This window comes from Aquarana catesbeiana, linkage group LG11 (assembly GCF_042186555.1).
Source record: "Aquarana catesbeiana isolate 2022-GZ linkage group LG11, ASM4218655v1, whole genome shotgun sequence".
In the NCBI taxonomy this organism is placed as follows: Eukaryota; Metazoa; Chordata; class Amphibia; order Anura; family Ranidae; genus Aquarana; species Aquarana catesbeiana.
In genome coordinates this window covers 254,871,575-254,883,696 of record NC_133334.1, presented here as the reverse complement: position 1 = coordinate 254,883,696, position 12,122 = coordinate 254,871,575, and the positions used below count along the sequence as shown (strand labels likewise).

The 12,122-nt window shown below is 37.4% G+C and overlaps 1 protein-coding gene across 5 annotated transcripts in view; it reads right to left on the bottom strand.

Annotated features, from left to right (window-relative positions):
- The window catches only part of LOC141112680 (uncharacterized), a 170,866-nt gene that overhangs the window by 115,140 nt on the left and 43,604 nt on the right, over nucleotides 1–12,122 (bottom strand). For all 5 annotated transcript variants that reach the window (XM_073605677.1, XM_073605680.1, XM_073605676.1 and 2 more), the window contains exon 15: nucleotides 130–268. In XM_073605677.1, coding sequence (XP_073461778.1) covers nucleotides 130–268 — 139 coding nt within the window. The remainder of the gene's footprint in view (nucleotides 1–129; nucleotides 269–12,122) is intronic.

Below are 12,122 nucleotides of genomic sequence, written 5' to 3'. Positions count from 1 at the left end.
TCATGAACAAAGGAAATATTGTACAGATATACTGTACATTGGCCATCACAACGGCTCGATAAAATGTTTTCTGACAACTTCTACAATCCAGCAATACCTCCCATAATCTGAAGCACCTCTGGAACTCACGGGTAGTTTGGCATTCTGTCCGCGGTCAGCAGGAGTGAAGACATTGAGGTACAGGCAGTCCTCAGATGTGGGTGGGAGCTTGAGTTTAGCTTTGATCAGATCTATAAGGATTTCCATCCCTTCCGTGTTCTGCAGACACCTGAAAGAGAAAATATGGAAATCAGCTCAGAGCAAATTGAGGATCTCAGGGAGAGGGGACCCCACACACACTTTATGGAGGTTGTTTACTTATGTACCACCCTAGAGGTGGCACCACACCAGAACCAGGGCAAGACAGGCAGACACCTAAACTGCAATACGATCAAAAAAGTTTTTTCTTGGATTTAGATACGCTTTAAGGATTTGGCGTTTGCCATTCCGGCCAAAGAGTTCAATCTTTGTTTCATCAGACCAGAGAATTTTGTTTCTCATGGTCTGAGAATCATTTAGGTGCCTTTTGGCGAACTCCAGGCGGGCTGTCATGTGCCTTTGACTGAGGAGTGGCTTCCGTCTGGCCACTCTACTATACAGGTCCAATTGGTGGGGCACTGCAGAGATGGTTGTTCCCCTGGAAGGTTCTCTTCTCTCTACAGAGAAACGCTGGAGCTCTGTCACAGTGAGAATTGGGTTCTTGGTCACCTCCCTGACTAAGACTCTTCTCCCCCAATAGCTCAGTTTGGCAGGGCAGGCCCGCTCTAGGAAGAGTCCCCGATTGGTTCCAAACCTCTTCCATTTACAGATGATGGAGGCCACTGTGTTCATTGGGACCTTCAATGCTGCAGAAATGTTTCTGTACCCTTCCCCAGATCTGTGCCTCCATACAATCCTGTCTCTGAGGTCTACAGACAATTCATGGCTTGGTTTGTGCTCTGACATGCACTGTGGGATCTTATATAGACAGGTGTGTGCCTTTCCAAATCATGTCCAATCAACTGAATTTACCACAGGTGGACTCCAATCAAGTTGTAGAACCATCTCAAGGATGATCAGTGGAAACAGGATGCATCTGAGCTCAATTTTGAGTGTCATGGCAAAGGCTGTGAATACTTATGGGCATGGAATTTTTTTTTTTTTCGTTTTTTTTTTTAAATAAATTTGCAAAGATTTCAAACAAACTTTTTTTTTTGTCATTATGGAGTATGGTTTATAGAATTTTGAGGAAAATAATGAATTCAATCCATTTTGGAATAGGGCTGTAGCATAACACTGCATCTAGAAAAATGTCATATCAGAGAGTCCGGCTTGCTTTACAAACTGCAATAAATATTTTAAAATAAAGTTTTACAAAAATAATTACAAAATAAAACACTTTTTTCTATTTTATAAACATTAAAAAGGAAAACTGGTTATTTCTAAAAGAGCGGTAAATATCTATGTGGGTGGAAAATGTCCCTTGGTTCAATGACAGTTGAAAAGTAAGGAAAGTTAAAGGGACCTAAAACTGGTTATTCAGCGCTCCCGAGAGCTGTAACTATAGAAGAAACCTAGAAGCTTGATGGATTTTTTTCTTTCAACTCAGAAAAGTTGCCACAATGTAACAAACCAATAGCTGGCTGTGGCAGGAAGTGTAACTTTGTATCTATACATTGTAATATATTATTCTATTAACACCACTTGAAGACCAGACTTTTTCTGGCATTATACCCCCAAACATATATATATATATATATATATATATATATATATATATATATATATATATATATATATATATATTTTTTTTTTTTTTTTTTTTTTCTTTTTTAGCAGAGACCCTAGGGAATAAAATGGCATTCGTTGCAATTTTTTATGTCACATGGTATTTAGTTTTTCAAATGCAATTTTTGGGGAAAGATTAAAGAACAAAACACAATATATACACCCCATTTTATGTTACGTTGAGTAAATAGTTACACTTTAAAGCTGCACATGCTTGTGGAATGGTGAGAAGCGATGGTACTTAATTTTTTTACGACACCCACAACAGTAAAATAAGTCTGAATATGCAGTAAAGCATACTCGTTATACTCTCTGTGGAACCTAAGGGGTTAATCCTCCGCATTGTGTAAAAATGCTGTTTGATCCTGTCTTTTCTGATCCTCCCCTTCTTCCACTGTCCCCTGATAATTTCTTGGTAACACAGAGCCTATGGGTTACCAAGTCAGGCTGCACATGGTCAGTTTGGTGTGTATTGCTAGAGAAGTTTATATTTTTTTGGGAGAGTGCATGTGATCAGCACAGGCCAATCAGCACTGTCCAAACAGAGGGTCAAGGGCCCACAGCAGTATTATAGGACAGTTAAAAAACTCCTCCTCCAAGCTTTAACCAGTGCTTGGCTGAACACTGATAGAAGTCACAAGACTGCTATATACTGCTGATGAGAAAAGGTATTTAGCAGTTTATATTCACTAAAATAATTGCATTTCCATGTTCTGTGTACTGTGGGAGACCAGATATAGTGAATGCAGGGTCCTGGGTTTAGTAACACTTTAATCTCCAAAGGCGGCACTTTAACATTTTTTTACAGGATACCTGTTTAAATTTACAGAGGAGGTCTAGTGCTAGAATTATTGCTCTCCCTCTAATGTTCACGGTGAGCTCCCTCTCCCTTCTCTAGACATGTGCAGTTTGTTTCAAATCAAAATTCAGACGAATTCTTCATTATTCAGATGTATCCCAATTACGGAATGACAATAGGAATGAATTTAAATGAATCCAAAGTAATGAAACAAAATTTCGGATGAAATTCGAATTCAAATCGTTTTTGAACAACATTAGAAATGTTTTTAAATCACATTCAAAGAGAATAAAATAGAATAGAAAATAAAGGACTAGAATAGAAGAGAATAGAATAGAGTAAAACAAAACAGAATAGAAAAATATAGAATAGAAAATAAGAGGGATAGAAAAGTAGTAGAATAGAATATAAAGAATAGAATAAAACAGAAAAAATAGAATAATATAGAAAATAAGGGAATATAATATAAAAAAATAGAATAGAATAAATTAGAAAGAATACAACCATCTTCTGAAACTTGGGATAGAATGGAAAAAAAAAACAATAGTATAGAAAATAATCTTCTTCCGAAATTCCAGTTTCTAATATAATACATATGGATCCATATAGAAAATAATAGAATAGAAGAGAAAAGAAAAGAAAATAGAATAGAATATAACCGTTTCCCAAAATTAGAATAGAATAAAATAGAAAAATATAACCATCTACTGAAATTCAACTAGAATACATTTGAATAGAATAGAAAATAAAATAGTAGAATTCAAAAGAATAGAACAGAATAGAAAAAAAAAAAAAACAGAATAGAAAGAATCTAACAATATAAGCATCTTCTGAAAATCTAATAGAATAAATTTGAAATCGAATAGAAAAGAATATAGTAGTATATAAAACAAACAATAGAATAGAATGAAATAGAAAGAATATAGCCATCTTCCAAAATTTGAATTTTTCAAATAGAATAAATTAAATATCAAATGGAATTCGAATATATGAAATTAATTCTGAACACGAATTAAAGGGGTTGTAAAGGTTCAGTCTAAAAAAAAACCAAAAAAAAAAACCGTCATACTTACCTCCTCTGTGCAGTTGGTTATGCACAGAGTGGCCCTGATCCTCCTCTTCTGGAGTCCCTCCGCAGCACTCCTCTTCTCAAGTCTCCCGCTGGAGAAGCGCTCTCTGACAGAACACCCGTGCGAGCGCGCTCTCGTGTCCTGCTGCTGCGTCTGTTGACACAGCAGGACTCGGCTTCACCCCCTGGAGCGTGCTTCATTGGATTTGTTTGACAGCAGTGGGAGCCAATGGCTGAGCTGTTATCAATCTATCCAATCAGGACACGAGACACTGACCGGAGCTGGTATGCTCGTTCCCATTGTGGGAATTACAGGGCTAACAAATTTTTTTGTTCTGCACATGTCTAACCTTCTCTTTTACAAGCAGAGCTATTTATTTATTTTTGTACCTTTCTCAGAGAAAACATCCCCTCACTTCCCCCTTTCTCCCCTAGGCAAGAATGCCATTTGGGGGACCAGCAGCCTCCTAGGATGCCCACCCCTTGCATCCCAGGCAGGTGCCACCCCGTGTCATTAGATTAAATGTACATCCAGATCCGCTGGCATATAGTGCATATATAATATTATAGACCAGTGGTTCTCAACCTTCCTAGTGCTGTGACCCCTTGATAAAATTTCCCAAGTTGTGGGGACCCCTAACAGTAAAATTATTTTCGTAGTGTGGGTTGTCAGCACCCAAGGCAAGGCAAGTAATTTGAGCCCCTAACCCACGGACATTTAGCGCTCCCTGAGTCCCTTCCACTCGTACAGTATTAAAACCCCTTATGGTACATTTTAGAATATACCACTCTCTCTTTGTTCTCCTTTTATCTCTCTCTATCCTAATTTCTTGTTTTTTTTCCCCATCCCTCTCTCTATCCATCTTTCTTGTTCTTTCTCTTATTCTTTCTCTTTCTTTTTCTTTGTTCCTCCCCCTCTTTTCCTCTCCCTTCCATGTATTCTCTATTTTTATTTATTTAGTTGGCATTAGTGGCAGTGCTGGTGGGGGGAATGGGATCAGTGGCAGTGCTGGGTGAGGTTCTGATCAGCCAACTTGCTCTTGATCAAAGTCATCTGCTGATCTGAGAACTGTAGTGAGGACTTTTAATGACAACTCACTCACTGTGTCTCCGGCTTCACGTTGTCTCTGACTTTGTGGTGTCTCAAGCAGTGACACCTATGCCAAAATCAGGAGATAGGGTCTCCTCCAACCCCTCCCACTTCACATTCCTCACCATTCAGCTGACCTCTAGTCTCTGCCCCCCAGCCATGCCGTGAACTGAATAGGCGGCTGCGAAGAGGCTGAGTGGGCGGCTGTGGGCTCCAGGCACAGCCCAGGATTCGGTGACCCCTGGCAAATCATCATTCGACCCCCAGGTTGAGAACCACTGTTATAGAGCTACTTATTCCTTGTCAAAAGATTTTATTGTACATACAATGCGGTATTTGACATTACAATGAGTACAAGTTATGCAATAAAGGAAATGAAGCTCAGAAATACATATTTAAACAATGTAGATTATATATTGCATTATAAGTTCTTATGGTATTAATAATACATACAAATGGTGCTGGTTGTAAGAGGAGTTGTGTTCTATGGTTAGTATGAGCTTCCAAATAAAACAAAAAAAAAGAATAAGTAGAGAAGAAAGGAGAGATAGAAAGAGGAAGTGCAAGAAAGAATAGAGGGAAGAGTCCGTATGGTTGAGTCGAGGCGAGGTCCATCGCAGTCACTAAAGACTATATAATGCATTGGTTCACTGGGTCAGTTACCATGGTAGTAAAACTTCTTTGTTAAAAGTTGAAGGCAAGTAGTTGTTAATCCATGGTTGCCATATTTTATCAAATTTGACAAACGAGTCATTGTCAATGGCTACCATTTTAGCTTGAGTCATGGTTACGTTCATTCGATTTACTACCTCTTCCACTATCAATGAAGGAGATCTCCAGGCTTTTGCCAGTGTTTGTTTCGCCGCTGTAAATAGTTGGATGAGTAATTTAAATTGGTTATGTGTTAAAAATTCTGGTTTTCGGTTAATGAGAGCCATTGCAGGATCAGGGGTGATGGATATTCCTAACATTTTAGATGCAATAGTAAAGATAGCCTTCCAAAATATTTGTGCTTTGGGGCATGACCACCAAATATGAAAGTGAGTACCTGGGTCAGAGCATCCACGATAACACTCTGTCGAGTAGTTATGCACATATTTCGCTATTCTAACCGGTACAAGGTACCATCGTATTAAAACTTTATAATTAGCCTCTATTGCTAGTATGTTTGGGGAAGCCGATTTGGTTGTTAACCAAATTTGATTCCATTCTGTTGTTTCCAGTGTTCGTTCTAAATCTCCCTCCCATTTCTGTACATACGATGGTTTCTCCGTTTCAGGTTGGTTTACTAATTGAGCATAAAGGGTCGAAATCATGCCTTTAGCATGAGGATTATCTTTACAAAATTTTTCAAATGTAGTGAATTGAGTCAGTGGAGATTTTGTGGTTAAGAGAGGCATAAAGAAATTTTTAATCTGAAGATATCTAAATAATTCTGATTGAGGTAATCCATATTTGTCGCAGAGGGTTGGGAAGGGAATAAAGGATGAGGAATTTACAAATTTGTGCATGTTTAGTACATCATAAGTAATCCATGCTTTGAAAGATCTAGGTGAGACCCATGCTGGGTAGAATGCAGGGTTTTTATAGAAAGATAATAGAGGGTTATGTAAAGATTGTAATTGATTTCTGAGTTTGTATTTGTCCCACATGGAGATAAAATGTTTGGTAATTGGGTTACTTAACCCTCTACGATCTCTTGGCGAAAGCCAGAGCAGATTTGCGATTGATAAGGGATCGCATTCAGCTGCTTCAATTGACACCCAAAGAGGGGATTCATGTTGTGTATGGTATTTAGTTAAAGTTGCTATATGAGCCGCTCTATAGTAAGAGGCAAAATTGGGACATCCTAGACCACCATTCAACTTAGGGAGATATAATGTATGCAGTTTCGTACGAGGTTTAGAGGAGCCCCAAATAAATGAATTTGCTTTTCTTTGTATAATTCTTAAGTAATAGGCAGGAATTGGGATAGGTAAAACTCTGAATAAATATAATAATTTGGGTAAGATTGTCATTTTTATTGTGTTAATTTTTCCAAACCATGATAGAGGGAGGTGATTCCAGGATTTCAGCATATTTGTTATAGTTTTAACCATTGGAGGGTAGTTAGCTGAAAAAAGATCCAAATAGGATGCAGTGAGATGTATTCCTAGATAAGGGATAGATTTATCTGCCCAAGTAAATGGGAGACCGTTTTTAGCTGAATTTAATTCCAATGTTGAGAGGGATATGTTTAATGCTATACATTTTTTAGAATTAATGAAAAGACCCGAAAAGGCAGCAAAGTCATCAAGTATTGGCATCAAATTGGGGCCTGATATTTGCGGTGATGAAAGAAACAAGAGGATGTCATCCGCAAATAGACATAGTTTGTGATGAAATCCTCCTATCTCAATTCCAGTTATGGTTGGTTCTGATCTAATTCGTTGGGCTAGAGGTTCTATGAGGAGGGCAAACAACAGGGGCGAAAGCGGGCACCCCTGTCTAGTGCCTCTCTCAATGTTAAAGGCCTCAGATTTATACCCTGCGTATTTAATGTATGCTTTGGGTTTATTATATAAAGCTTTGATCCAGTTTACAAAATTCGGGCCAAAACCCCATTTTTGTAACATATAATGCAAGTATGGCCAAGATATGGAATCAAAGGCTTTTTGAATATCAAGTGAAAGAAAACAGGAGGGAATGCGTCGGGTCTTGGCAATTTGTGCTAAAAGAACCGCTCGTCGTACATTATCGCCTGCTTGGCGAGTTGGCATAAAGCCAACCTGATCTCGATTTATAAGAGTGCCAATGAAATCACCAAGACGGGACGCTAAAATTTTTGCCAAAATTTTGATGTCTATATTAAGCATCGAGATAGGACGGTAGTTAGTACAGGATGTGTCATCTGCATGAGGCTTAGGAATCATGCATATGATCGCCGTTAAGGATTCCTGTCTAAATGAATTGTTTTCAAGTAGTGCATTAAATGTTTCTGTTAATATGGGGGAAATAGAGTCTGAAAAGGTACGATAATATAATGCTGAATAACCATCAGGTCCTGGTCTTTTATTAATTTTTAATTCTTTGATGATTTTTGCTACATCTTCTACCTTGATGGGTTCCTCTAATTGCGCTTTTTGTGAATCAGATAATTCAGGTAAATTAATTTTTGAGAAAAAGGAATCTGCTTCGTTTAAATTAAACGAATTTGACTCCGTGTACAGTGTTTTTAGGTGGGAACGAAATTTATGGACAATTTTAAGGGGATTACTAGTGTATATATTTTTGGATATCTTCAGCTTAATTGGTTTAAAAGATTTATTAGTTGTTTTGAGTGCACGTGCCAAGTATGTGCCTGGTTTATTCGATTTCATATAAAAGGCATGCCTGGAACGACGTAATATTTTATCAGTTGATTCTGTTAGAAAAAGATCATATTCCAGGCGTGCCTTCTCTAATTCACTTTTAGTAATTGGGTTAGGATTGTTTTGAAACGCTAAGAAGTGGGAATTACATTGTGTTTCTAATTTTCGTGCAAGATTTCTACGTTCTCTTTTGAGTATACCAATCTGTTGCTGAAATATCCCTCTCAACACCGGTTTATGAGCTTCCCAAAGTGTTATTGGAGAAATTTCTGGGCTTTTGTTGAGTATGAAATATTCTTTCAATGCATGTTCAATTTTATTTCTATATATAGGTTGTTTGAGTAATATTTCTGGTAGATACCATGTTTTATCTTGAGTTTTAGGTATAGTGGATGTAATGGTGGTTAGGACTGCGTTGTGATCAGACCATGGGATGGGGATTATGTTTGATGATAGAATTTCTGGTATCATCCCTGTGGTAAGAAAAATATGATCTATACGACTGAATGTTTGATGGGGGTGTGAAAAATATGTGTAGTTTCTTTTTGTTGGGTTACTCTCCCTCCATGAATCAACTAGATTGTGTTTCGAAAGAAGTTGAGAGAGGGATATTTTAGATTGGTTTCGAGGTGACGTATATGGAGTTTTGTCCAGAAATGGGAGGAGAACCTGGTTGGAATCACCACATACTATAATTGTTCCCATTTTATGTGCATTAACTACTTGCAAGAGATGTGTTAAAAATGGAATTGGTTGTTTGTTTGGAGCATAATAGGAGACCACAGTTACTTCTGTATCTAAAATGTTTCCCGTCAGGATTAAATAACGTCCTTCCGGGTCTTTAATTTCCGAGTGGACTGTGATTGGGGTGGAGCGATGGAATGCCACTAAAGTTCTGCGTTTTTTGGTATTGGCCGAGGCAGTAAATACTTGTGGATAGGATGAACTAAAAAATTTAGGTGTTGAGTTTATTGTAAAATGCGTCTCTTGAATACACACAATGTGTGCCTTTTGTGTTTGGAATGATCTAAACGCTTTAGTACGTTTCTGTGGCACATTGAGTCCCTGCACATTGAGGGATAAGATGTTTAAAGGAGCCATGGTAACTGAGTCAGTAGGCAGCACTTACCAATTATTCTGGTTTGGAGAACGCTGGACCCAACCCATACGGACTTGAAAAGGAGAAAGAGAAAAAAGAATCTTGTGTGATCTGGTTTAGGGAAGAAGAAGAAAACAGGTAAGATTTCATTACATAAGCTTAAGAATAAAATACTAAGGTGTTCAGAATTTGCCCGTGGTGAGGGGTGAAACCACTCAACAGGGGGTCGAAGGCCTTCGTCAGGTCTCCCCATATTAAGCGGGGGGGATCCGAGGAAGACTAGGTGAGGCGCACGGAATTTCCGTGAGCAGGAGAACCACTTTGTAAAAAATGTAAAAAGGAAAAATAACATCACTAGGATGTAAATTTGTAGCCCTTAAGGCTTGGAACGAAACATCTCTATATTATCTAATGTTTTGAAGAAAAACTTAACACTTATGAAATAAAGATTGTTTAAATTCTCTGTTATTTAAGTAGAATAAACTATCCAGTCTGGAAAAAGAGGAGAAAAAAAAAATAATATATATATATATATACACACACACACACATACATATATATATATATATAAAAAAAAAAAAATATATATGTTTTGTGGTTAGTGTTTAGGTTTACTACTAAACTTTGTTTCAGTATTTTACCTAAAAGTATCACTTATAGAAGTAAATTTGTATCATTTCAGTCATGACTAAGTCTTCTTTTGATAATAATAGTGTTTAATTCAAAGTTGTAACTGATAAATAGGAAAGGTATTTTAACCAATCTGGTTAGGGAAAAAGAAAAAGCTACTTAGTTTCAAAATATGAAGTAAGTATGGAACTTATAGGAATGGTGTTTTCGTATGATAATATTCAACAAACTCAGATGACATCTGAGTAAAGAGTTAATCTAGCCCATCTTATATTTATTTTTAGAATAATAGTATGGGCTATAGCATTTGGATAAAAAACCTTTTTTTTTTTTTTTTTTTTTTTTTTGTAAAAAAAAAAATTATGTGTATATAATCTATATAACAATATATCTAAGAAATAAATTTATAATTCTCCTGACATGACTGAGCTTCCTTATTTATTTGATTATAGTAGTGTGGAACTCAATGTTGCATACAATAAATAAGGAGAGCTACTTTAAACCATTCCATTTATATAAAAAAAAAAAGAAAAGAGAACAACAAAAAAAAAAAAACTAAAAACAAACCTGGTTTCATGTTTTGGGAATAAATATGGGACTAAAAAGATCTATGTTCTCAGATGATTATGTTAAGCATATATAATTGTTACTTGAATCTGGGATTTACCCTTGTCCATATTGTATTCTATTTATTAGAATACAAGTATGGGATGTAAATTCATGTAAGAATTGCATTGTGAATGCATCCAATATGCTGTGCATTCATTGAGAGCATATCTTCTTAGTTAATTTTATATTTTATGTTTAAATTCATGTTCCTGGAAAAATAGTCTTTCAGTCCATTGGATCTAGTTCTTGTTCTTGTGGAGGGGATATATATCGGCCTCTCTTGTGGATATGCTGGTTGCCGTTTTTTTCTATAGCTGGGGATGAAGTTGGTAGTGAAGAAGCGGATGCTGTTCGTCTTCGTGAGGTATTGATTGCAGATGTTCCATTGATCAAGTTAAGATCTTGTAGAGCTTGTTGTAGTTCGTTCGGAGATCTACAAATGTGCCTGTTTCCTTGGTAGGTAAAACGTATGGAGAATGGAAAACCCCATTGGTATGTGATATTGTTTCTTTGCAGTTCCAGCAGATGTATTTTCATAGCACGTCTTTTAGAGATAGTAACTTGAGAGAGATCTGCGAAAATCTGAAAATTGTGACCTTGAAAGGTTAAGTTTTTTTTTTCTCTGGCCGCAAATAAAAGTTGTTCTTTCGTTCGATAAAAATGGAACTTTGCTATGATGTCTCGAGGGGGTCCATCTGTTTTTTTAGGCATGAGGGCTCTGTGTACCCTATCCATTTCCAACCTTTCGATCGGTATTCCTGGTTGTAATTCTTGGCATAAAGCTGTTATTGTAGAAGATAGGTCAACGATCGATTCAGGAATGCCTCTGAAACGCAAATTTGACCTTCTTGCGCGATTTTCATAATCTTCCAATTTGTTTTGTAAGATTATATTTTCTTCTTTAAGAAGATCTATTTCAGTCATAAATTCCTGTGCTGTGTTTTCTAGTTCTTCAGTTTTAATTTCCAGCGCTGCTGTACGGTTCCCCAATTCTCTGATTTCTTTAGTAAGATTATTGGTTATTTGTTCTGAGGTAATCTTTAATGCTTTGTGTAGCATTTTCTCAAATTGTTTGATAAGGTTTGGAGTTACTGCTGGTTCTTGTGAAGATTTTTGTGACAGAAATAATTCTGTGTCAGATTCATCTGAGGAGATTTGCTGTGACAGCTTTGTCTTTCTCCTGCTCTCTGAGGTGATTATGCCTGAGGCTGAGGAGACTGAGGGGACTGGCGCCAATTTCACTGCAGTCTTAGCCTGTGTGCCTCCGCTGGGGGCATTTTTATATTTATTCCGGTTTCCCCCTAGTACCATTTTGTTTTCAAAGTTTTCTCTCACCTCTCAGGAGTATAATGTCTCGTTTTTTGAATGAAAAACGACGGTGGGCTGCCTTTATACAGCGGTTCTCCCTTTTCACGGAGCGGAGCTCTAGCAGGACATGTCCGCTGCGCTAGACTCCGCGCATGCGCCCCAGAGCTACTTATTCCAAACTGAAGAGAGGTTTCAGGGTGTCAGTGCAGTATATGGAAACCATGGCTTCTATGGAGTTAGCCTTTCCTGTGTTCTATTGTCTCATTGTGGAGCCCGTAGTTTTCCGCCATTCCACGGGCAGACGCAATTTTAAAGTGTGACATGTTAGGTATCTATTTACTCGGTGTAACATCTTACATCAT